Below are 27,528 nucleotides of genomic sequence, written 5' to 3'. Positions count from 1 at the left end.
TGAGGAACCCTTTTTTAATGTGAAAAGGCAGCATTCCTTCAATAGTGATTTCTTGGGGAAGGGTACCCCTGAGTCACTCCGTTTCTGTCTCTGCCACTACCTTCTGTCTTCCCCCATTGGCACAATTAGGCTTTGGGAGGAAGCTCCCATTGTCACCAGTAGGAGGCTTTCTTAAAAGCCCAATTGTTGCGCAGGGTTGGGGAGTTTCATTGAAACGGCAGCATGCTGGGAAGGGAGGATAAACCACCATGCACACACACAGAAATAAGACTTGGGGAAAGACTCTCATTGTCACCTAAGCAAAGGAGTCATTCAGCTATGCCCAAGCATAAAGGTGAGTTGAGAAATGGCCTGGGAATATCCTAAAGGGGATTTTGCTGAATATAATCCCATTTCCATGGCATCCAACACCTCCCTGTTGGGTCTGTTCTGTGTTACAGTGGTGCCTCGCAAGACGAAAAGAATCCATTCTGTGATTCTTTTCGTCTAGCGGTTTTTTCGTCTTGCGAACCAAGCCCATTGACGGATTAGCGGCTTTTAGCGGCTTATCTGCTGATCGGATCAGCTGATAAGCGGCTTAGCAGCTTAGAAAAGGGGGGGGGAGGAAAAAAAACCCGCAGGAACTCGCAAGACATTGTCATCTTGCGAAGCAAGCCCATAGGAAATTTGTCTAGCGAAGCACCTCCAAAACGGAAAACTCTTTCGTCTAGCGGGTTTTCCGTCTTGCGAGGCATTCGTCTTGTGGGGCACCACTGTACTTTGGTTTTCCCTTTTTTGAGCCAATGTATTATTTTAGTATTATTGCCTGGTACATTATGTTGCTGCCTTTTGTTTTATCAGTTTTGTTCTGTACTGTTGTTTGCTCAATGATTCTACTGATTGTATTGTAAGCTGTTGTGAGGTGTGTGTGTGTGTGTGTGTGTGTTAAGAAAAACAGGAGATTTTTTTTTTAATAAAACCCACACATTCCCGAACCTCAATACCTTTTTTAAAAAGGAAATAGATTGCTGCGTAAATACACGCACCTGTATGTTCAGAAAACTAGAAAGCAGTAACACCTCCCTGGTGTACAGTCCATTTTTAACTTTCAAAGCATTATATTTTATTCATACTTGAATAGGCACATCTGATAAAAATGAGCATCAAAGCCTGGTGTAAGTTATCTGGGTTTAGCAGTTCTTTTTTTAAAAAAAAAATATTAACCGACCAATCAAATCACATCACATAAATTCCGAATTACAAAGCCGAATTTTAAATTTTTGTTGAGGGGACCCATATTTCAAGATCCGAAGGGGGATTCCGATCATTTTCTTGCTACTGCGTTCATATCCAAATCAGTCCAAATAAAGTTCATAATTCTATCCAGTCTTATCTTGCTGTTTCCATATCTCATCTTGTTCGTATATTTTTTATTTTTTATTTAAGATCTCTTCTGATAATCTCCTTAAGCAGAAAAACACCAATTATATCCTGTGTGGATTTTTCCGTTCGTCCAATCCTCATATCGAGATGGTTTCCATATATCATCACTTTCATAAATAGCATCGCTCTTTCCATCATTAATCTCAGGATCTGTCGTTCTTAAGTCCCACTGAGGAGTCTCACCCACAATATAAAAACAGCTCTTTTCCTCCTCCCAGACTCAAGTCCTCCGACAGAGCTTGCCAATATGGTGACGGTATTTTTAACTGCGTCATTCCAGAGCTCTTAAACCTTCCACGCTCTTCTTAAAACATGCTTTGGTTAGAAAATTTATCTCCACACAGTCGTAAATCCACAGCTTAAGTCATTAAAATGGCATTTCTGACTTGTGAGGGGGGGGGGGATTCTTGTTTAATCACATAGAGGAAAGAAAGGAAAGTTTTTTTTCCCCTCCCCCATCCAGTCCCTTTGCCATACCGAGTCTTGGCATATCTTCTCATGATTGATTCTTGTTCCTCCGACTCGTCTTGTTTATCAGAGAACTCTTCAGTTAGCAGTCTTTACTCCCCCTCCTTCCTCGAAATATGTGCATTCGCTTCTTCCTAATTGTTCCTTTTGAAGTTCTTGCCGGTAGCGGCGCAGATCAGAGACAGCGTCCAGGAGCACCGAGATCCACAGGAGGGCATTCTGCCTAGTGCTCCCATCCCCACAAATTTGGGGGTGGTATAGGGCACAGCAGGCAAGGGCAGCCCCCCCCCCACAATCTTGGTGGGGTAGGGAGGCTATTTACTCCCATCACAGCCTCCTAATTACCCCCTGTGGGTCGGAGAGATGTTATTGTCAGCCATCTTCCGATGCGCCCCTAGTGGCCCCCTTAGCTTTAGCAGTTCTTAGGTGTTAGTGTACCAGGTTCAGCATGTGTGTGAGATGACAACACTTATCACCAACCGTTGTCAAGCGAATGTCAGTGTGCAGAGATTCTCTTCTGTGCTCCTTGCATGTGGTCAGGCTGTGTGTGTTGTCTTGTGTTTTAAGAGGACAGAGAGCTGGGCTTTGGTTTTGCCATAGTGTCAGATTGTACCAGATTTAATCTTTTGACATACAGACTTCTTTTAGCATACATGGGGCGAGGTGAGCTAAGATGCATTTTGCTTCTAAAAGCTTCCACGGGCCGGATTCAGTTGCTGAGATGAAAAGGAATCATTCTAGCAAACGAATACGGAATTGCATTCTGAAATTTTAATGCAGCTAATACATTTTTTTCTCCCTTGGAGGTGATTGGTATGCCCTACAGAATGATCAAACAGATGTGGAAGAGCACAATGAATGGAAATGAATGATTCATGGCAGATTTCTGGATATTAAGTGACTACCACATCACAAAATTGAATGTTTTCTGTGGCATGTCGCCTGCCTACTGAGAGAGGGGACTGAAGGCTTCTCTGTTCCCGTACTTTACCTGATGAGCAATCAGGTTGTGTTCTGTGTGATATTGCACTAGGAACAAAGATTTATATATAGAATTGGCACTACAGCTTATTGTTCGTGGTTATATTATCTCTAGGGAATACCAGGAACTAAACAATAGAATACTCTACTGCTTTAAACCCTCTGTGATGTGTTTATCTTGACCATGGCAGTAAACAATTCCAGGTAGGTGACGCCATGCACATGCCCAAAGTTTTCTGCAAAAAAGGGAACATTTCACAAGCAAGCCTAGCAGTCACTCTCACAACTGAGAAGGTCATGAGGCTCCATGCCTGCATGCCATCCTAGAAGCAGTACCATAAGGCCATAAAGTTGGAGGCCAATAAGCTACAAATATCTGCATGCGGGTAAGAAAGATGCTGGACTGAAAACCAAACCACATGAGTCTGTCTAAGGCAGGACAGATAGAAGTCTAGCTACCTGCTTCTGTATGATTCTAACTGAAATTCAGTCTCCTTCAGGCTATGCTTAGCACCCCACAGATCTTCAACCTGGCTGGGTTAGCACAGGCTGTTGGGGAAGCTAGAAAAACCTTTCATGAGATTACGATGTGCTAAAAAGCCCTGAAAATGCCAGAAGTTCTGTATGTGCATCGTTGCTGGAAAGCCACAGCGCTGTCAGGATCCAGACGAAAAGGAGAAAGGATTGGTAGGGAAGCCACCTAGATGCTTTTTCATGGTACCCGGAACCCCATATCACAGTTCCACAATTAATTTCCAGGTTCTTTGTATGTAATTGGGGCTTTATGCAAACATGGGAGAGGATCATAGATCACACACCCTGCATGCACACACATGTGCAAGAATCAAGCAAGAGCTGCTTGTGTTTTCCTCTCACCCGTGGAATAAATGCATAAGATCCCTCTTCTCATTAAATCCAGACATGTGTAGAGATTGCACACAAGTATTCTTCTTTCACCACTTTCAGTCGAATATAACAATTTTAAAAATCTATTTAAAAATCCCGGGGACAGTCCAGGGCATTTTGCTGCCCGAGGCAGAAGAGAGGACGCCCACAATCCCACATGCCTAATCTAACCAGACTGGCCCATGACTCACTCTTCAACGCTGGTGAGCGGACAGCAAGCTCTCTTTGGGACATCAATCTTCTTTAGCCGAGTAAGATTGTCTACCATGAACACGGTCTTAACAGTGAGTCCGTAGGTGACTGTGGAGGCCAATTCTGGATCCACACATCCTTCCACAGTGGGGACATAAGGTAGCTTTCCAGGCGGGAGTTGATCACGGTGAGGGTTTGCCAAGCATGCCTTCCTCTTAGCACATTTCCCCCTTTCACCCTCAATTTGAGCATCTTCAAAACTCAGGACACCTTTGTTCTCCAACTGGAGCGTTCGCAAGCCAGTGTTTCCCAGTTGTCGGTGTTTATACTACTTTTTTTTTAAAGATTTGCCTTGAGAGAGTCTTTAAACCTCTTTGGGACATAGGGCAGCACTCAAAGCCCATACAGTGCTGTTCTCCAACACTGCCCTACCATCCTACTTCCTGCCAGATGAAAGCAGGTTCTCCAGTGCCGAGCTTTGACCCTTCTCCAGAGTGCCCTAGGGATTCATGACGTTCCTTCCCTCAACAGCAGCACAAAAGGATTCATTCAGGGATAACTGAGTCTTCAAGACCTTTTTCAAAGACCTGAAGTATACCACCTTGATGGAGGCCCACCTTGTAGTGACTTTTGATTTCATGGAGCCACCACTGAGAAAGCCCTTTTTTTCATGCTCTCCAATTTAAGTAAACTTGGTGTGGGCAAGTGAGAAAAGCCTCCACAACTGATCTTCATGTGCAGGCAGGTTGGTACATCAGTGCAAGAATTAGGGGATCCTTTAAAGCAGCGGTTCCAACTTAGGGGTCCTGGGTATCCCTGAGGGTCCACGGCCCCATCCCTTGCCTCCCCTCCAACTAAATTTTTGCCATTTCTGCATGATACCGAGGTACCACTGTAACTAAAATCCTTTGCTTATTAGGGGCTACCCCACTTTCCCCCAAAAAAATATTGCTTTGCAGAGGTAACTACCAGAGAGTTATCCAAATTTTCAGAAGTAGGGGGTCCATGGCTTGCTTTTGAAAAAGAGGGGGTCCTCAGTAATTAGCTAATTGGGAACAACTGCCTTCAATAAATCCTTTGACTATAGCCTTTTAAACTGCGGCTGGTGTGTTGTGTGTATTTTTGTGTTTCCATATTATGAAGCCCCCTGAGCTCCTCAGGTGAAGAGCCCTACAATAAAATAATAATAATAATAATAATAATAATAATAATAATAATAATAATAATAATAATAATATCATCTGTAAAACCCACTTTCTGACACGCCCTTACAAAAGGCAATGAGGCCAGGCGGCTTCTCCTGCCCACGCCACCATACGGGCTTATAAAGAAAAGGATATTATGTGGAAATTGCAAGTAAAGATGTTTTAAATCAGGGCAGCAGCAGCGACGGGGTGGGTGGGGATGACCCCTTCAGCTAATGAAGCATTCATTTAAAAGGAAATTGACTGAGCTTGTGGCCAATGTGGCTCTTGTTCCCCACCCTTGACCTGCCTTATCTCCCCCCCGTAGGGACCTGTCCAGGCCCCCTGGCACCCCGGGAACAAGGCCTCCCCCCGGCCAGCCTCCCTTCATGCTCGGCTGGCTTTCCTCCAAAGTGTTTTTCCTGCCTGAGGCAATTAAGTCGCCCTCGGAGTCTCTGCCTGGTTCTGCCCAGGCAGGCGCTGAGCTCTCTGAAAGGCAGTGAGAGAGAAGGCTTCTTTCCTGACCTACTTCTGCTGGAGAAAAGGAAAGCACTGTACCTTTCTGAAGTCCACTGGAAGGAATGAGTCAGGAAACGCCTTTAAGTTGTCCCTGCCCAGGTTGTTTTGCTCCATCGCAGAAATGAAGCCTCACATTTACAGGGCACAAAGCCCCTTCCTCAATTCATTTCTGACACTGCAAGAAATGCTCGTTCTGTGGCTGGTGCCTGTGGGGAAACAGAAGTGGTGAATAATGTGTGCAGGACAGCAGGAGAGGCAATAAACTCTAAATATCCGTCTCCAATCCCAATAGACTCCACATTTGAGGGGGAATTACTGTACTCAGGATTTTCCCCCTCATTCTAAACTATGCTTGTAGTGGAGTCTCATGGCTACATTTTGAATCATAGAATTGTGGAGTTGGAAGAGACCCCTAGAGTCATCTACTCCAACCCGGGAATCTCAGCTAAAGCACCCATGACAGGTGACCATCCAACCTCTGCTTAGCCTTTTCTCTTCAGCGCAAGAAGGGTACTCATCAATGGTTCCTCTTCATCCTGGAGAAGAGTGACTAGTGGGGTGCCACAGGGTTCTGTCTTGGGCCCGGTCTTATTCAACATCTTTATCAACGACTTGGATGATGGACTCAAGGGCATCCTGATCAAATTTGCAGATGACACCAAACTGGGAGGGGTGGCTAACACCCCAGAGGACAGGATCACACTTCAAAACGACCTTGACAGATTAGAGAACTGGGCCAAAACAAACAAGATGAATTTTAACAGGGAGAAATGTAAAGTATTACACTTGGGCAAAAAAAATGAGAGGCACAAATACAAGATGGGTGACACCTGGCTTGAGAGCAGTACATGTGAAAAGGATCTAGGAGTCTTGGTTGACCACAAACTTGACATGAGCCAACAGTGTGACGCGGCAGCTAAAAAAGCCAATGCACTTCTGGGCTGCATCAATAGGAGTATAGCATCTAGATCAAGGGAAGTAATAGTGCCACTGTATTCTGCTCTGGTCAGACCTCACCTGGAGTACTGTGTCCAGTTCTGGGCACCACAATTCAAGAAGGACACTGACAAACTGGAACGTGTCCAAAGGAGGGCAACCAAAATGGTCAAAGGCCTGGAAACGATGCCTTATGAGGAATGGCTAAGGGAGCTGGGCATGTTTAGCCTGGAGAAGAGAAGGTTAAGGGGTGATATGATAGCCATGTTCAAATATATAAAAGGATGTCACATAGAGGAGGGAGAAAGGTTGTTTTTTGCTGCTCCAGAGAAGCGGACACGGAGCAATGGATCCAAACTACAAGAAAGAAGATTCCACCTAAACATTAGGAAGAACTTCCTGACAGTAAGAGCCATTCGACAGTGGAATTTGCTGCCAAGGAGTGTGGTGGAGTCTCCTCCTTTGGAGGTCTTTAAGCAGAGGCTTGACAACCATATGCCAGGAGTGCTCTGATGGTGTTTCCTGCTTGGCAGGGGGTTGGACTCGATGGCCCTTGTGGTCTCTTCCAACTCTATGATTCTATGCATATTTCCAAGCACGTGCGCATGGGTGTCCGCAAAAGTAATTTGGTGCAGGGAGGCCTATGACTTGCAGCTAGAGGTTGTTGACTTGACTATCTGCAGTCTTCGCACAGCTGAACCCCCTGAACCACCACACGGTGCTGAAGAGAAAGCAAACTGTGTAGCTGTTGGCGATTCACTGTACAGCAGGGGGTGATGCCTTTCAGAACCGACTTGTAACAAATTGCTTCATTTATCCCTTTGACAATAACAGAGCAAGGCAGTAGGAAGACACGCAGCTTCCATTTGTCCATTGGAACAGCAATACCGTAAGACTCTAAACCAAGTTTTTTTAAAAACAAGAACACCCTAAGGCTGAATTTCACACTTTTTACACACAATCTATCTTGGCTGTGGTGAATGCAAGAGGTCTGAAACCAGTCAGGTGTTTTTGTTGTTGTTAATGATTGTCTGTCCATAACAGAAAATGTAATACCAAGTGGAACATCCTTTAAACAACAGCTGGAGTCTTTGGGGGCTTTGGCCAAAATGTCCACGAACATCTGTCCTTGGGTTAGGCCTGCAACTTTTGGAGATCTGACCTCTCCGGAATATCTCTTTGGCAGTTGTTCCACCTGGCTTTTTGCCTTGCCTTGCCTTGCCTGCCAGTGTGGGAATATTCCACCAGCTTGGAGCAACCAACTTCAGAAGATTCTTGCTGCAGCTTGCAGATGATGAAGCACTGATGGGTCAAGACTTCCTCCTCCTCCTCTTTCCCTTTAGCCCCTTCTTAGGGTGGAGCATAAGATGTGGGTGACGGATGAGCTGTCTGTGGTTCACTGAAGATCAGAATGTAAGAGGCAGGCTGCTGATTTCTGCCAATAATTTCCAGGATGAGCGGTTGGGTTTGGGGGCCCGCGTTGTTCCCTTTCAACCAACTGTCTCCTTGGGCTGGCTAGGAGGGACACTGTCCTCATGCTGTGTAACTGGGTTTCCTTCACCAGCGCCTAGCAGGCACCAAGCTGGAGAAATCTGTCGAAGGCTATTGGGCTGTGAGTAGCCCTCAAAAGGCCTGGCCCTCCTATACGAAATCCTTGGCTCGCATGTTGCCATGGACTGAACATGGAACCTACAGCATACAAGATCCATTGCGTGTGGAGGTCCCCAAGCCACCCCTCAAAATAATTCACAAATCACACGTAATTTTAGTTTAAGGTTTTTTGCACTATTTTGGCCACAACTTTATTAAAATACAAAATCTGTGAGTGGTTGCTTCGACATTGGTTATGACTATCTGTCCCCCTGCCTGGGACAGAACTGACATTCCGAACTCCCTAGGAAGCCAGTGAAGGGAAAACAATGTTGGGGTTCAGTTGAGCTGAGCGACAGTCCCTCACCGCTCACACAACCAACTCCCCAAGGCTTGCCGGCCCTAGTCCCATTTCAGGGATTGGACGAAATCGTGGCAAGCCCCAGGATTCCTTTAACGGAATTCCCTTCCAGCGCCATTGGAGGGGCAGGCACAGCCTATCCTGACCCCTCCACCACCAATTTTTATGACCAATGCCTAACCGCAGCCTTACAAGTTGTGATGAATTGCTAAGTAGTAGGCAAAAACCAGATGGCACTAGCCAATCAGCCAAATGGCAAAATTCCTACTAGGCCCCTGCCCCAAGGCAGATGACCCCATGACAGGCAAAGCAAGGTCAACCGGAACACAGGGCGGGCGGGCAATCCGATGCTCACTGCGAAAGAGAAAGCAGAAGCAGTGAGCCCCAATAATATCAAGGGGTGATATGATAGCCATGTTCAAATATATAAAAGGATGTCACATAGAGGAGGGAGAAAGGTTGTTTTCCGCTGCTCCAGAGAAGCGGACACGGAGCAATGGATCCAAACTACAAGAAAGAAGATTCCACCTAAACATTAGGAAGAACTTCCTGACAGTAAGAGCTGTTTGACAGTGGCATTTGCTGCCAAGGAGTGTGGTGGAGTCTCCTACTTTGGAGGTCTTTAAGCAGAGGCTTGACAACCATATGTCAGGAGTGCTCTGATGGTGTTTCCTGCTTGGCAGGGGGTTGGACTCAATGGCCCTTGTGGTCTCTTCCAACTCTATGATTCTATGATAATGATTTAAAGCCTACGGTCCCACCCACACCATTTGCTACATGCAATTTTCCCCAGCAACCCGGTCAGCCAATGATTACGCCAGGCACTAACCATTAATCCGCCTGGCAACAGAGGGCTGGCCCGGCGGCCCCCACCGCAACCCGTGCTCTCATTTTGGGGAGAACACGCTTTGCTGAACCTTCCCTTGTTCAAGTCTAGCGCAAGATCCTCTACAGTCCTTTTGTGTTTTTGCATGTTGGTGGGGATTGGGAGTAGCTCACCTGTCATCTATATCAATCTTGTTGTAGCTCCACTCTGGTAAAAATCCACAAAGTGGGGGGGGGGGAGGGAGGAAGAGCACCCCGTCCTTTTAATTAAATGCTCTAATGCCAAACCCAGGAGGAAGAACCAACTATTAACTAGATTAGAGTTAAATAACATGAGGATTTTTTTTTATTAAAAATCCTGTGCTGTTTTTATCTCCTAATACAAGAACGTGTCACTCTGAATCTGAGTTGTGCCTTCACATTCCTTTTCCCCCAAAGCAGACGTGTCATGGCGCACTCTGCTAAAAAAACAACTCAGCAGGGAAGATTTATGTTGTGCAGATGTGGTTCTGCAGTATGTCACAAGTGCCTTAAACTGAAGTTGCGAGCAGCTTAAAAAGGATAAGAATCCTTGTCTTCTTACACAGGAAAGAAATCTAAAATGCATTTAACTGTTAATTTAGTAGCTCTGCGTGAGTGCTGATTGGGAAGGAGAGAGGAAGAACTGAGGACCTTTTCTGAAATAATGGGTCTGTTTTGTGTTATCTGTATTGTGACCAGAGTATATCAAAATGATAAAGATGCACAAAGGCCATAATCTGTATGGCATATTGTAAACCTATTGTAAATAAACCTGTGGGCTTTCCTCAGTAGATTAGATCAAGGGAGTTGGGGATGTTTAGCCTGTAAGGTCCATGAATAATCATAGTTTAGAGGTCCCGGGCCCTAAGGAAGTCAGATTATCATCCACCAGGGGCAGGGCCTTCTCAGTGATGGCTCCGACCTGGTGGAATGCTCTGTCCCATGAGACCAGGGCCCTGCAGGATTTAACTTCCTTCCGCAGGGCCTGTAAGACAGAGCTATTCCACCTGGCTTTCAATTTGAACTTAGCCTGATCTTTTGTTCCCCTTCCTTCCCTCCCCCTCCCCTTTTTATGAAGATTACCCACTCTGGGATCCCACAGCTAATTCTCCCCTGGTCTCCTCGCTGGCCCAAATAGGACTAATTTAGCCAGCAAGCCCTGGTGATCATCTAATGTTTATTGGATGGATTTTCCCCTAAATTGATTTTTGAATTCTGAATTTATTGTTATTCACGTTTTATACTGTATTTCATGCTGGTTTTTGTTGCATCAATTGTTTTAAATTTGTTGTTAGCTGCCCTGAGCCCGGTTTTCTGAACCGGGAAGGGCGGGGTATATAAAAAAATTATTATTTATTATTATTAAAAGAGGAGACTGAGAGGAGACATGTAAGGCATCTTCAAATATCATAAGGCGGAGCCGTAGCTACAGGGGGTCTAGCCAGGTTTTTTGCGCCATTAACAAACTACAGTTCCCAAGATTCTTTGGGGGCAAACAGTGTGCTTTATATGCACATTAAATGTCTGTTGTGGGTGTGCCATTGCTCCTCTTACCACATGATTATAGTGGTGCAAGAAAGTCACTGCAGATGCTCAGAAGAATCACAAGTCTTCCTTTTACAGTGGTGCCTCGCAAGACGAAATTAATTCGTTCCGCAAGTTTTTTCTTCTTGCGAGTTTTTCGTCTTGCGATGCACGGTTTCCCATAGGAATGCATTGAAAATCAATTAATGCGTTCCTAGGGAAACCGCCTTCAGACCAGGTCCGGGGACAGTCTGTCCCCCGACCTCTTCTGAAGGCTGGGGGGGGGGGGACAAGGGCTTTTCTTCCCACTGCCAGCCTTCAGAAGGCTGTTCTGAAGGCTGGCGGTGGGAAGAAAAGCCCTTCTTCCCACCTCCCGCCCCGCAAGCTCCGGGGACAGGAGGGCTTTGCTGCCGACCGCCAGCATTTTAAAAGCCCCTGCTGTCCCGGGGCGATTTTAAAATGCTGGCGGGCAGGAGCGAAGCCTCCGCTGTCCCGGGGAGATTTTAAAATGCTGGGGGTCGGCAGCGAACGCTTCGCTCCCGCCCGCCAGCATTTTAAGATCGCCCGGGGCAGCGGAGAAGTCTCCGCTGTCCCGGGAAGGCAGGCGGGGGGGAGCAAAGACTTTTGCCCCCCGCCGGCCTTCAGAAGAGGTCCAGGACCTCTTCTGAAGGCCGGCGGTGGGCGAAAGTCTTTGCTCCCGACTGCCAGCAATTTAAAACAGGTCCCCGGAGATTTCCCTATGGGCTTTTGTCTTGCGAAGCAAGCCCATAGGGAAATTTGTCTTGCAAAGCGCCTCCAAAACAGAAAACCCTTTCGTCTTGCGGGTTTTCCGTCTTGCGAGGCATTCGTCTTGCGGGGTACCACTGTATTGGCTTTTTGCCACCCCCAGTGGCCAGACTTGCTATCTAGATCTGGATATAGAATAGGGGTGTCTGTGACCCACCAATCCCTTCCAGGGATGGTGATCTAGTTTTCTCTCTGAAGCCCTTTCTCAGCTATCTAACTCTTTGTCAAGGAATTGGCTTCTGCGATGGAAGTGTGGAATATATTTTCTTAAAAAATAGCTGCTGATTCAATGTTTCCTCTCTCTCGCTTCTTCCATAGCAATTAAACCTCTTCGCCCCCCACTGATAAGCCGTAGGCCAGGGAATCTGCAATCCATTTGGTTCCTTAGACAGAAGAAAGGCATTGGCAGAGTTCTGGGCCTCATAAATGTGCTGTGAGTAGAGATGGATTGTGGAGCGTTTTGGAACACTAGAGCCAAAAATAAAGCCGTATTCTGTAAACAAGAGATGATGAATTTTGGATAAAAGTTACAGATTTCTTTAATCGCCAGGGACTTTGTATTTATGTCCTCCAGTCATCAGAAGTAACTGCTGTGTCTAGGATTAAAAAAAACAGACTAGTGTCAGTGCATGAATAATGAATTTTTCATCACAGTGGTAAGCTCGAAATGTTTTCCTGTGCTATTATGATATATCTCTGTCTGTGCATTTATGGCAAATGTTTCCTGCTTACAAACACAAGGAAATAACCTTTTATTTAAACTAAGGCTTGCTTGGCTTATCTTGCTTCCAGGTGTTTCTTAGCTTCCTACAATCTTCAGTGTTGGGAGGGGGGAAAGACTTTCTGCCTTGCCCCAGCCCTGGGAGCCTTTGAAAACAGCAGAGTCAGTGGGGAAGAGAGGCGTTCAGGGATATTTTTAAAAAATTTATAAGCTTGTTTCTCAGTTTGATCCCTTTACTTGGTTTTGTATGTTTTGTGGTACTTTATGCATTGTGCTTTGCTGTTATTTTTATTGTTTACAGATTAGTAATTCTTCGTCATTGATAAGTGTAAACTGTTGAATTATTATTTGCTGATGTTTAATTTTACTGTTTAACTATTGGATTCTAATGGATTATTCAATACAGTGGTGCCCCCAAGACAAATGCCTCGCTAGACGAAAGGGTTTTCTGTTTTTCGATGCGCTTCGCAAGACGAATTTCCCTATGGGCTTGCTTCGCAAGACGAAAACGTCTTGCGAGTCTTGCAATTTTTTCCGCTCCCCCCCTTTTTCTAAGCCGCTAAGCCGCTAATAGCCTTTTAGCCGCTAAGCCTTTAATAGCTGCTAAACCGCTAAACTGCTAATAGCGCTAATCCGCTAAGCCGCTAATAGGGTTGCTTCGCTAGACGAAAAAACCGCTAGACGAAGAGACTCGCGGAACGGATTATTTTCGTCTTGCGAGGCACCACTGTATTGCTTTATTTGATAGAAGTTGTTTATTTAAAAGTTATCCTTTGTTTTTATATTGGGTCAGATTGTTACTATTAATGTTTGCTGTTTTATTATTATCATTCTTGTCATTTGTGTTGGAAGCTGCCCAGAGTGGCTGGGGCAACCTAGCCAGATGGGCAGGGTATTATTAATAATAATAATAATAATTAATAATGAATACAAACCTCAGCCCTCAGATTGCTAGTATGCAGAGACCCTAATTCTCTATGGGCCATTTATACAATATTCTCATTTTCAATATATTATCTCAGGTGGGTAACCTGCAACCCCTGGACTCGCTTCCAAGGAGGAAGAAAGATCACAGAGGGAGCTGAAACAGATGACGCAATGGAAGGAAGGCGGCCGGGAGAAAGTCCTTTGCAAGAGGCCAGTTTGGACCTCTGGCAAGAAGAATCTGTCCTTTCCCTGGCAGCAGGCAGGGCCAAATTTAGGTTTGATGAGGCCCTAAGATCCTGAAGGTAATGGGGCCCTTTATATGTCCAGCTGTCCTTTGTCAACAACAAATTGCTGCTGTTTTTTGTGTTGAATATCTGCTATGTGGTAATTTATGGGCCTAATAGGTATCTAAAGCCATTTGCACATAACAAAATATGTATTTTATCAAAGTACAGTCATACCTCGTGTTAAATATGCTTCTGGATGAATATTTTCGGGTTGCGCTCCGCGGCGACCCGGAAGTAACGGAGTGCGTTACGTCCGGGTTTCGCCGCTCGTGCATGCGCAGACCCTCAAAATGACGTCATGCACATGCGCGGAAGCGGTGAATTGCCACCTCCGCGCACGCAGAAGCGGGTTGCATTTGCTTCAGGATGCTAACGGGGCTCCGGAACAGATCCCGTTCGCATCCAGAGGTACCACTGTAATTATTACAGCCAGTCCTTGCAGAATGTAGGCACCCTATATATAGAACTGAGCAAACCAGTGACGCTTTAGGGAGCAGGCTAGCAGGCCATTCCTTGCATCATAGGAGCCTACACAACACAAAACACTGTTGCTGTATGCAGGTTTTATTTTATTTGTTTTTTATCTTACATTTCGGAAATGTACATCCAGGTTTTTTTCCTTTACATTTTTTTGGAGGGAGGCCAAGAGAGTGGGCCCTAAGCTATAGCTTGTTTAGCTTATACATAAATCTGGCACTGGCAACAGGTGCGTGGGGAGCAAGCGAGAGAGGTAAGTGCGTGGGAATGAAAGAAAAAGGGTGGCTCGCCCACTTTTACATCTGGCCTCCCATACTCTTGGGCCTGTTCCTGCCCACAGCAGGAATAAGTCCCACTCTGTTTTGAACGTGCCAGTCACTGCAAAATCTAGGTATGGTTCCTAGGCAGATAGAGCTGGAATCTAGACACATATAAAAAACTGTGAAAATGCTTTTTTAAAAAGTGTTTTGAAAAATACATTGAATTTGCCATTAGCTTGCCGTTGCCACCTAGTGTCGCATTTGTATAATGTACGTAAAACACTTAAAACATTATAATAAACTGGTCTTTCTTTCTCCTTCCAAACCTTTCCCTCGCCCCCACGATTTTACCTTGCCTCAAAACCAACTGGAATTAGCCTCCTGTTGGGCTTGATAATCACTGTGCAAAATTCCTTAGCTTCTTCTTGCTAGCGGCTACCTGGCGGAGCACATTGTAGTTGGGGCATCCCCTACGCCTTCAATTTTTGGGTATTCCGTTAAAGGAATCCGGCGGTCGTGGATCCTGTCCGATGCCTGTGTGGCGGGGGCCATGGCACGACCCTCGGTGACATCAGGGGAGAGCTTATAGTTGGATTAGCATCAACAGGCTCCACCTACTGGTGAATAAACCCCCTTTTTAGACTCACCCCTCTCCGAGTGGGTGGAGTCAACTGACGTGATCCAATGCCTAAGCCAATACCTTTTCACTTGCTGTAATCAATAAAGTTGTGGCCTTTTCTTGCCCATATTTACATCTGTGTAGCTGAGTCCAGAGAGAGAATCAGAATAATAACACTTGAGTGAGTTTTTTGAGCTTTCGTTTATTGTTGCTGCTGTTATTTCACTACTCCTGTTAAAAAGAACCTTTTCATTATGGCTTTCACGTACAAAGAGTTGTTTCTGTGCTAAAAGGAGGGCTTGTTAAAAGCGCAGAGCACGTAAATGGGGATAGATCAATTGATTTAAAGCAGAGGGAGATGAGAGAATCTAAAATCGGCTAATGCAAGTTCCTATATCCTCCTCTCCTGCCGGCACACACGCTTTAATGAACTTTGTGCCAAGAATACATATCAAGATGTGTGCGACAGAATGTAATTATTCACTGGACACTGTTAGAAGTGTTTTAAAGTGTGCCCAAATTGATAGAATTGTGTCTCAACAGGTATTATAACAAGATGTGTACATTTGTCGGAAATGCTGTTTAATTGAATTGGCTAGTTAAATCCCCTGAAAAGGACTGCAGGAAGGTCAGTAATGAGAACGCTACTCAGTCAACCAGGCAGCCGTCCCACAGAGCACAAACGCTTCAGCCTTGCGAGGCGCGATTTAATGATACTAGCAGGAGCTTGTAAAGCCAGAGACTTTGTGGAAACTTTTTACATTAAAGCAAGAAAGCTGCAAAGATTAATACCTTTCCAATCTCCCCTTCCTTGTTTACACCATCTTCCATCGATTTCCCTGCATTGACTTCTGCAGGGTAAATGAGAGAAAAATTGAGTTTGCTATCTTTGAGGGTTGCTTCGTGTGAGCTGTTTGTATACTTAGTTGGGGTTCCACAGTCCAAAGCTGTGTGCTGCTTCAGATCAGAGGTGAATAGGATTGTCAAATATTTTAGTTGCCTTGCTCTTCTGCTTGTTCACACATGAGCGGGCAAAGTTGCTTATCTCCATGCCATGGTAAGCTGGTTTCTGCAGATCAAGCTATTGTTAAAGGTACATGGACAAGATGTGTCAAGTTTTTGAAGTCACTTGACAACTCTAGATGGGAACTGAGCCTGGGTATTTCTGTCCCCAGCACCGCTTCCTCATGTGGGTACTTTCCATCAAGATATAGTATTATTGTGTGTAGAATTAGATGCCGGATTATGTAAATCCCCAATATCATCATTCCCTGTAATAGTGAACAGTGGTTGAGTGTCTATCAGTTTGGAAATAAACAGAGATATAAGGCAGTGGTTTCTAGATACAGTGGTACCTCAGGTTAAGTACTTAATTCGTTCCGGAGGTCCGTTCTTAACCTGAAACTGTTCTTAACCTGAAGCACCACTTTAGCTAATGGGACCTCCTGCTGCCGCCGCGCCGCTGGAGCACGATTTCTGTTCTCATCCTGAAGCAAAGTTCTTAACCTGAAGCACTATTTCTGGGTTAGCGGAGTCTGTAACCTGAAGCGTATGTAACCTGAAGCGTATGTAACCCGAGGTACCACTGTACTTAGGATATCATACAACTTATTTCCCTGTGCAGTTAGCAAACACGTGCATATATATCTTTGTAAAATGAAATAGAAATGGTGCTTTTTTAAAATCTGCAAGATGGCAAAGAAACACACAATAAAAGAGGCTTGAATTCCACCTTGAAAGCTTCTTGATTGAAAGAGCAGTATCTGGCCGCAGGAACATCTCACTCTTGGGTAGGCTCAGTCATGATTGCTCATAAATGCTTATTTGTTCTTGAAGCAATTTTCCTGGGTCCCACGAGGCGGTTATGTCACCATAAAGGGAACATTGGCAAGGACCAAGTTTTGTCCATTTCCCTAATGGTGTACGAGGACCTGAGGCTTTCAAACATGGGGAGTTGGTGTCAGGATGTGACCTAAATGCAGTTATAATAGACGTGAAAAAGGACAGAAATTGCAGAAGGAAACAACTGGAGCAGAGGGTCACTTGGCTTATATTCTTTGTGAACGACTTGGAGGATTCATCTACAGAAAAGTGGTATATAAATATTGTTAAATAAATAGGTGAGTTTAAGGGAAAAAATTTCTCCCTACACCGTACAGGGATGTGTCGGGAAGGGAAGTAAACGGAGTCGCCTAATGCTTCTCTCCTCAAGTCACAATCATATGTTGCATCAAGGGGGGGTGAAATGTTCCTTTGTCAAGACCAAAACGTACATTTACTCAACCAATCAATACAAGAATAGCTGAAATTGCCAGTTTCAAATGGCCACTTCTTCTTTGACTACCTTCCTATCCCCTCTGTCTCAAGATCACCATCAGAGTTTGATCAGGGCGATAGTATTCCTCCATACTTAATTTCCCATTTTTGGCTGGCATTTCTATACATAGTGAATTTGTGAGCTGATTTAAGTTTTTATTTGGGGGAAGGAGCTGTAGGGTCTCTGACATACAGAGCAACCTTTCCTGCAACAAATATGTGTGTGTGTGTGTGTGTGTGTGTGTGTGTATTGTTATCTAAAATATGGTCTGAAGCTCAACATCAAAAAAACGAAGATCATGGCCACTGGTCCCATCACCTCCTGGCAAATAGAAGGAGAAGAAATAGAGGCAGTGAGAGATTTTACTTTCTTGGGCTCCATGATCACTGCAGATGGTGACAGCAGCCACGAAATTAAGAGACGCCTGCTTCTTGGGAGGAAAGCAATGACAAACCTAGACAGCATCTTAAAAAGTAGAGACATCACCTTGCCAACAAAGGTCCGTATAGTAAAAGCTATGCTTTTCCCAGTAGTGATGTATGGAAGTGAGAGCTGGACCATAAAGAAGGCTGATCGCCAAAGAATTGATGCTTTTGAATTATGGTGCTGGAGGAGACTCTTGAGAGTCCCATGGACTGCAAGAAGAACAAACCGATCCATTCTCAAGGAAATCAGCCCTGAGTGCTCACTGGAAGGACAGATCGTGAAGATGAGGCTCCAATACTTTGGCCACCTCATGAGAAGAGAAGACTCCCTGGAAAAGACCCTGATGTTGGGAAAGATGGAGGGCACAAGGAGAAGGGAACGATGGAGGACGAGATGGTTGGATAGTTTTCTCGAAGCTACCAGCATGAGTTTGACTAAACTGTGGGAGGCAGTGGAAGACAGAAGTGCCTGGCGAGCTCTGGTCCATGGAGTCACGAAGAGTCGGACACGACTAAACGACTAAACAACAACAATATTGTTATCTGTTGATATATATATAAAGATAAAAAGATCCCACTGAGTCATTCTTCTATGTTCTGCTACTTCTGCTCACTTGCTCTCTCTAGTCACTCAGCACCACAAACGTCAGTTCCTCCATTGATTTGAAACTTCTGCCATTAGTACATGAACAATTCACATTGTTTCCTTCTCTGGGTGTTCTTTCCATGTGTGTTTCCATAGATGACCTTTGGATATCTTTAAATAATATATTCTGTATGCTCACCTACAAGTTCTACTATATCTCAGTTCAGATAACTTGAAACATTTCACCATCATCTCTTAGACGTAGCGAATTATCACAAACCAGGGAGCCACCTTCTAGCAGTGCCTTGGTCTTATCCGGATTGAGCTTCAGTTTATTGGCTCTCATCCAGCCCATTACCGAGGCAAGACAATGGTCTGGCACATCCAATTAGGCATTGGTAGATGACAATAGCAGCAGCACTGATTGGGTGCTTCGCTTATTTTCCCCCAACAGCCCTGTAATATATTCTCTTTGCAATACAGTTCTCACTCTGCGGTCACTTATGTAGCCATAGCAGCATAGGATAGAGCTCTCAGTAGGCTCGGGTTTAGCCTGAGGCTTGCGGAAGTGCAAAAACCTTTAGAAAAACCCTAGAAGGGGGATTTAGTGGGATCTTTTTATCTATTTAGAGTGGGTTGGGGTAGCTAGAAAAGGGATATATAAATATAAAGCCTCCATCCCATTCATTCACTCTTAGAATCATAGAATCATAGAGTTGGAAGAGACCACAAGGGCCATCGAGTCCAACCCCCTGCCAAGCAGGAAACACCATCAGAGCACTCCTGACATATGGTTGTCAAGCCTCTGCTTAAAGACCTCCAAGGGAGGAGACTCCACCACACTCCTTGGCAGCAAATTCCACTGTCAAACAGCTCTTACTGTCAGGAAGTTCTTCCTAATGTTTAGGTGGAATCTTCTTTCTTGTAGTTTGGATCCATTGCTCCGTGTCCGCTTCTCTGGAGCAGCGGAAAACAACCTTTCTCCCTCCTCTATGTGACATCCTTTTATATATTTGAACATGGCTATCATATCACCCCTTAACCTCCTCTTCTCCTCTTCTCCAGGCTAAACACTCTTGCTGTGGGTATTTTCTTGTCTTAGAAGGAAGAGCTTTGAAGTCTCCTTTCTCTCTCTTTCTCTTTCTCTTTCTCTTTCTCTTTCTCTTTCTCTTTCTCTTTTTCTCTTTCTCTTTCTCTTTCTCTCACATACAACCCAACAACATTTGAGTGTCTCTGTTTGTGATGTTCAGTCCATGAGAGTTGCTGGACAAAACAACTTTAGCAACGCACAAAATGGAAATAGCAGCAGGTTGAGGGGGAAAAATGGTTTGCAGAACTGATGAAAACATTTATGGGGGAAACCTAAGTTGGGAGGACGTCCCCCGCCTTAAAGAAGCCCAATGAGAACCAAGTGCATTCAATGACCACAGAAAGTCTGCTGACACTTGGGAGCGAGGGGGAGTGAGACCTGTTGGAAGTGGAATGGAAGGTTGTCTCCTGAGCAGTAGCAATGCACAATGTAGCACTTTGTTGTAGGTCATCATCTTCAAATGCTGAGGCTGAGAGAGTATCAGTTTACCTAGGCCACCTTTAGAGTGAAGATCTGGGCCAGGGGCACACACAGCCACAATGCCGCAACATCTGTTAAATGGATTACAGTGGTACTTCGGGTTACAGACGCTTCAGGTTACATTCGCTTCAGACTCCGCTAACCCAGAAATAGTACCTCGGGTTAAGAACTTTGCTTCAGGACGAGAACAGAAATCGTGTGGTGGCGGTGTGGCAGCAGCAGGAGGCCCCATTAGCTATAGTGGTGCTTCAGGTTGAGAACAGTTTCAGGTTAAGAACGGACCTCCGGAACGAATTAAGTACTTAACCCGAGGTATACCACTGTATTGAATATTGCTTTGGCCAATTTACCGTAAGTTGTGTGTGTTTTTTTTAACTGTCATTTTTTTTTCATTATGGCATATTTGTATTGTTATGGGATGTGTGATCTTTGTTGCAGGTTTTGTCGTTTTTATGGCTTGCAAACTCCGTCGCGTGCAGCAGTGTTGACAGGCAGCGAACAAATTAAAAATGAAACGGAAACGAACATCTCTCTCTCCTTCCTTGAAAGGGTCAGAGAAGGATCACTGTTTAAGTGGTGGCATTAGGATATGTTGCGTTCAGGAAAAATGGCCTCGGAGATGAGAAATATACCTTGAAAGCTTCATATTCTGAAAGCATTGTTTTTCTGAGTAATGCCTTTCAATTTAGGGCCTACAGCTTTAAAAGACTTCAAGGTGTTGTGGGTCATAATCTGATGTGCGTTTAAAAGGTTCTTCAGAGGATTAAAGGATGTGTAGGCCTTATAATGTGCTGCTACCTTAGCAAGAATTTCAGCTGAGAGGAAGAAGAAAAAGGGATCAGTGGACCCGGTACAGAAATGTCATTTTGCATTTAGAATACCTGGCTGACTGCTATGCACCAACGAGGCATCCATTTTTCACGGTTGCCTGTACATTCTCTCTCTTCCTTTTTAAGGGAATAGTTTGAATAATCCATATACAAAATCTGACAGCAGCACTATCTTTAAAAGTTCACAGCTGCCAAGAAAAATATATTTGCATGACTAAAGAACGGGAAATGCATTAAATGTTTTCAGTTTATTTGAACTTTGGCATTTTCCGGTGTCCATTGGGAAAGGTCTACAGGACAAAAGCTATTAACTGATCAACCTTATTCATCACCGTGACTCCGTACCTTGAGTTACAGAGTTTACCTCAGGCTTCCTCAACCTCGGCCCTCCAGATGTTTTGAGACTACAATTCCCATCATCCCTGACCACTGGTCCTGCTAGCTGGGGGGTCATGGGAGTTGTAGGCTAAAAACATCTGGAGGGCCAAGGTTGAGGAAGCCTGGTTTACATGTATGAACCTGGATTTATTATTAATATTATTAAATGTATTTATATTTCACCTTTCTCCCAAGTTGGCACCTGCAGGGACAGGGCTTAGAAACAGGGTCTCAGGTGGGAGAATACTGGAGCCTCAGGGCTGGCCCTCCAAGTTGCTCACCGGGAATAGAAATATCTTGGCAAGTGGGGAAGATCTTGCCTGCAGGCTGGGACAACCTTGCCATGCAAATAAGTCATTCAATGCTCCCTCTTTATTTGTATTCTGTATACAGTGGTACCTCGGGTTAAGTACTTAATTCGTTCCAGAGGTCCGTTCTTAACCTGAAACTGTTCTTAACCTGAAGCACCACTTTAGCTAATGGGGCCTCTTGGTGCCGCTGCACCACTGGAGCACGATTTCTGTTCTCATCCTGAAGCAAAGTTCTTAACCCGAGGTACTATTTCTCGGTTAGCAGAGTCTGTAACCTGAAGCGTATGTAACCCAAGGTACCACTGTATTTGCAAGACACATTGCTGATGTCACTAGAGACTCATAGGATCAAAGGGTTAGGCAAATTTTGAATTGGTCAGTAAATGTATCTCTGCCTCATGCTTTGGTTTCAGATGAATGAGGTTTATGAGAAAACCCCAAACAGCGAACTTTGCTGCCGGGTTACACACGCTGCTAACCCAACCACACTTGTCAAGAAAAGAGGAAGAGGAAAACGAAGACTGAGCCAGTTCTGTGAGAGACTCCTCTTCTCAGGAGGCATTTTTTCTTCGCTGTTGCTGTTTTATTAGGAGAGACTGCTGCAGAAACTACTGGTAAGGCATGTGGCTTTTGCTGCTGGGATGTTTTTTGGTGATGTAGTTTGTATTCATTTCCACCTTCAAACTGCTTAACATGGCTGCACTGCGATATAGCTTTGTTTACATTAGGGCATATGACATGCAACAATTGCAGAAAATTAAAACTAGCGCAATAACAAAACATTTCTGAATATATTCACAAGGTTGGTGTTGAAGCGTATATGCCAAAATTATTACAGATATGAAATTATGTGTAGTAACGTGCATTGCTTAGACGGGTGACCATAAGCAAAAGGTATTTCATATCAATTAGAATTAGAATTTGGAGGAATGTATAGGATGGGGGAAGGGGAAATAATTAAATATGTACTGCATGCAAGCCAAACTGTGCTGTAAACTATGGGTAGTATTCTACCATATACCTCATTTCTGGAATCAAAAAAGACCGCATAAAAATTGCCGTGTTTCTTTTTGGCTCTTGCTACTTTCTGTGTCAGTTTTTCCAAAATGCTGTTGGCAAAATTGCATTATACCATGGCTCCACCATTAATAATTGTAATGATTCCCATGTCCTGGCAATAGTTTTTCTTGCAGCATTAACTGCTTCTGTCATTAGGGTGGCACTTCTCTTGATCCTAAGAGGGGCTTCTGAGGGCAAAATTCACCATCCACAGTTCTCCCTGACAAAAAGATGCTGTGTTTGGAGAAGCAGTGCCTGCTGGATTTGTGCCTGTCATTGCATCTCTTTGCATCAAAATCTAGTAACCGCTTTGTGATTCGCTTTGCTAGAGACAACTGCTGCTGTGTGTAGTTCTTTTTTAAAAAAATAATAATTTTTATTAAGTTTTCCATTTAACAATCCAATCATATCACATTAATTATTCCAAATTATACCAATACATATCATAAAGTCCAAATATTTTGCCAAATTATATATTTTTGTTGGGGGTTCCCATGCTTCGAGTTCAGTAAGGGTCCAGTCATCTCATATTTCTGCTGCTTTTAGTGTTCACCAGTCCCATCTTTCAATCTTCTTGTTATCCTTTTTCTTCTTAATAGCCTCTGAGTTGTTTCCACAGGCGAGTTAAAGTAAGCAATATTATGCTTCTGTGTGAACTTTGTAAGGCTCTCCCCCCTTTTTTAAAAAAAGCTGGTAAGTCTTTTGTTTGCAATAAATTCTCACACGCTGATCCAAAAGTCCTCCTCGAGCGGCAGACGCCATCATTCTCAGTTCCGATGAAATAAAATTTAGGCGTTTGCTCATTAATTTTCCCAGACAGGTTGCATCATAAATTAGGCTTTCCAGGGAAGATTTGCCAAGTCGAACTTAGAATACAAACTTAGAATACAAACATGATAACAGCTGCTGTGTGTAGTTCTAGATCCCATGACTGAAGTTCAGCATGCAACCATATCCAAGTTTTAGGGGTGGGAAATTAAAAGTAGTGCATGAAGAGAGGGATGCAGGAGAAATTCAACTGAGTTCACAGTTAAATATGCACTTGCCAAATTCATACTTTTCAAAACAAGAGAAGAACCAAAACAACAGCCATCCTTTGAAATTTGCACTTACCCTGATTTTGCAACGCAGTTCTCCAGTCAAGTAGTGTGTACAAAAATGCATAGGGATGTGGGTGGCGCTGGGATCTAAACCACTGAGCCTCTTGGGCTTGCCGATCAGAAGATTGATGGTTCAAATCCCTGCAACGGGATGAGCTTCCATTGCTCTGTTCCAGTTTCTGCTAGTAGTTTGAAAGCACACCAGTGCAAGTAGATAAACAGGTACTGCTGTGGCAGAAAAGTAAACAGTGTTTCCATGTGCTCTGGTTTCCATCACGGTGTTCCGTTGCACCAGAAGCGGTTTGGTCATGCTGCTGCTTGACCCGGAAAGCTGCCTTTGGACAAACGCCGGCTCCCTTGGCCTGAAAGCGAGATGAGCGCTGCAACCCCATAGTTGCCTTTGACTGGACTTAACAGTCCAGGGGTCCTTTACCTTTACACAAATGCATATACCAGGGTAGTGTGCATATAAGTGGATACAAAAATGTATTGTATTGGGGGAAATTGCTTTGTGATATTGTGCATATTAGGCAAAATAACATACAAAGGTGTTTACAAAGGTGTTTATCTGCTTTGGATCCATTCCAGTCCGGCTTCCGTGCTGGTCATGGGACCGAGACGGCTCTGGTCGCCCTAACAGATGATCTCCGCAGGCAGCTGGATCGAGGCGGGTCGGGGCTGCTGATTCTTCTAGATCTGTCAGCAGCCTTTGACATGGTGGATCACGAACTCCTGGACCACCGCCTTGCCGACGTGGGGATCCAGGGCACAGTCCTTCAATGGCTGCGCTCGTTTCTCTCTGATCGGGGACAGAGGGTGGCGCTTGGGGGGGAATTGTCATCGCGTCACTCCTTGGTGTGTGGAGTGCCTCAGGGTGCGATTCTCTCCCCGATGCTTTTTAACATCTTTATGCGCCCCCTCGCCCAGCTTGTCCGGAGTTTTGGGCTGGGTTGCCATCAGTATGCTGATGACACCCAACTCTATCTGTTGATGGATGGCCATCCTAACTCGGCCCCAGACACACTGACCAGATGTCTGGAAGCTGTGGCTGGATGGTTACGTGGGAGCCGGTTGAAGTTAAATCCTTCGAAGACAGAGGTCCTCTGGCTGGGGCGGGACGATATGGGATCGAGGGGGCAACTCCCATCTCTTGCGGGGGTGCAATTAGTGCCAGCACCGTCCGTTAAGAGTTTGGGTGTAATCTTCGATACCTCCCTTTCTATGGAGGCGCAGATTACAGCTATAACAAAGGCGGCCTTTTTCCATCTCCGCCAAGCTAAGCAGTTGGCCCCTTATCTCTCTCGCCCTGACCTAGCCACTGTGATCCATGCGACGGTCACCTCCAGACTGGATTATTGTAACTCGCTTTACGTGGGGCTGCCCTTCAGACTGACCCAGAAACTCCAGCGGGTGCAGAATGCCGCAGCGAGACTCCTTACGGGGTCTTCGCTGCGGGATCACATTCATCCGGTGCTATACCAGCTGCACTGGCTCCCGGTGGAGTACAGGATCAGGTTTAAGGTGCTGGTTTTAACCTTTAAAGCCCTGTACGGCCTAGGACCCTCGTACCTACGGGACCGCCTCTCCTGGTATGCCCCACAGAGAAACCTACGGTCTACAAATAATAACACCCTCAAGGTCCCAGGCCTCAGAGAGGTTAGGCTGGCCTCAACTAGAGCCAGGGCCTTCTCGGCCGCAGCTCCAACCTGGTGGAATGCTCTGTCACAAGAGACTAGGGCCCTGCGGGATCTGACATCTTTCCGCAGGGCCTGCAAGACAGAGTTGTTCCGCCAAGCTTTTGGTCAGGGCGCAGCCTGACTCCCTCCTCCGGCAACCTGCACAGAATTTTGTTTAATCGGTTGCCATCAATTTGATTTTAACTAATTTTTATAATGAAATATTTTTAGAATGTGTTATTATTTGATTGTTATTTGACTGTTGTTAGCCACCCTGAGCCCGGCTCGGCTGGGGAGGGCGGGATATAAATAAAATTTATTATTATTATTATTATTATTATATGCTAGTGAATTTCATGATGGCTTATAAAAAATTGCATATTGATGTAGAAATGTGGGGAGCTGAACGTAAGATTGGAAAAACGAGAGAAACCGAAATGGATAGATTCTCTGTCCCGAACGCATGCACGCATTCGCACAAACCCAGTGAGAACATGCGACTCGAAGTTTGGTTCGTTATTGGCAAAGCACTCAGTTACCTCAGCTCCTCAGGTGCAAGAACCACATGAATTGCTCCTACACTCGGGTCTCCCTCCATGAGATTTAATGAAGTCAGTCCTTACGAATTTCACTTACATCAATGCTGATTTTGAGAAATTTCCCCCCACCCTTCCTCTATGTTTTTACTTCCAGAATGAGAGTGAGTTGGAAGATGGCTCCTTCCTTCAACTTTGTGCTCCTCTTCGTGCTTTTGCTGAAAGACGCCTCCCTCGTTCCAAATGTCCAAAACAAGCAGCATAGCTGTATAGGTATGTGCTGATTTCTTATTTGTTGTATTTATTTAAAACAGCTCTTCATAAAAATATCCCAGATGATGCACTTGTACCTTAAGGGAGAGTGCAGCCAGTGGCGTAGCATGGGGGGTGCAGGGGGGGCCAGCCGCACCGGGCGCAACATCTGGGGGTTAGGGTTAGGGGGCACAAATCCACAGGGTAGGGGGCGCAAATTACTTGCCTTGCCCCGGGTGCTGACAACCCACGCCACTGAGTGCAGCCACATCCAGAACAGATAAGCCATCTAATTCCCAGACCTAAGAACCACCCCCTCGCAACATCTCTGTTTCATCTGGCACACCCCTGCAACAAGGACTTGTGCAGCCACGCCTAAGGCAGTTGCGTCTTGAGCACCTTCCCCACAAAGTGGACATTTGGGACTGAGGGGTAGCTCCCATAAGCCTCTAGCCCATAATAGATAATTTCCAGGAGCAACTATGGCTTCTTTCAAGTCACCTCCCTGTCATGCAAGGAGATGCACCCACTCTCTCAAATTCATCATGATGTACAAGGGTTGCGAGACCCTGTAGTTAGCCACACAGCTTCCAGCATCTTGTCCAAATTTTCAGGCCTCAAGAACCGAAATTGATCCCATAGATCAGGGGCCAGCAAAGTTTATCTTGTCTGGGCCGGATCAGTCCTGCGGAGACCCCTCCATGGACCGGATCATGTGTGTGAAAGAGCTCATGCACCTGTGATTTTCAGCATTTGCGCAGATGCTGTTTTCGGCGCCGTGGAAGCAAGTCCCCGTGTCGTGCTGCGCCGATTTAGCACAGCACAGCTCAGTGGGCAGCTCAGTTTGGTGGTGGCTTGTGGGCTGATCAAACAACCTCCACGGGCCACTTCTGGCCCATGGGCCTTAGGTTGTTGATCCCTGCCATAGAATCAGACTATAGAGTGGAACCTCAGAAGCCAAACGCCTTTGAATCGAATGTTTCGGCTCCCAAACTATCAAAACCCAGAAGTGATTGTTCCAGTTTTCAGACGATTTTCAGAAGCTCCTGCAGCCAATCGGAAGCCGCGCTTTGGAAGTTGAATGCTTTGGAAGTTGAACAGGCTTCCAGAACGGATTCAGTTCGACTTAATGCTTTAGATTCAATGGCATTGAGGCTAGACAAAATATCTGTTAATTTCTGTTTCTCATTTTTCCACTCTTAAATTCACTTCTCCACATTTCCACAGCAATTTGCGATTAACACCCCCCCCCCGAAAACAATCCCCATAATAATTCATTGGGATTTAAGTGCAATTTCTCCCAGTAGACACTTTTCTGTATGCACATCTTTGCAAGCAATCTTTATGTTCACTTTTCCCCAACACATACATAAATTCAGAGCAGTGCAATTTTCAAAGTTTAATTGCGTTTCACATCTTATATTTGTTCATAAAGTGTGACTCAGTTACTTCTCATTAAAGCACAAACAAAATTAATTTTCT

At 45.0% G+C, this 27,528-nt stretch overlaps 1 protein-coding gene across 1 annotated transcript in view; it reads left to right on the top strand.

Moving 5' to 3' along the window:
* The first annotated feature begins 21,836 nt into the window (after positions 1-21,836).
* AOAH (acyloxyacyl hydrolase) overlaps positions 21,837-27,528 on the top strand; it is a 92,519-nt gene continuing 86,827 nt past the window's right edge. The window contains exons 1-2 of the mRNA XM_083468820.1: positions 21,837-22,037; positions 25,952-26,067. Coding sequence (XP_083324946.1) covers positions 25,953-26,067 — 115 coding nt within the window. The 5' untranslated portion in view covers positions 21,837-22,037; position 25,952. The remainder of the gene's footprint in view (positions 22,038-25,951; positions 26,068-27,528) is intronic.

Source organism: Podarcis liolepis (genome assembly GCF_965112155.1).
Source record: "Podarcis liolepis genome assembly, chromosome: 12".
NCBI lineage: Eukaryota > Metazoa > Chordata > Lepidosauria > Squamata > Lacertidae > Podarcis > Podarcis liolepis.
The sequence above is the reverse complement of the archived record's forward strand: the minus strand, read 5'-3'. Positions and strand labels throughout refer to the sequence as shown.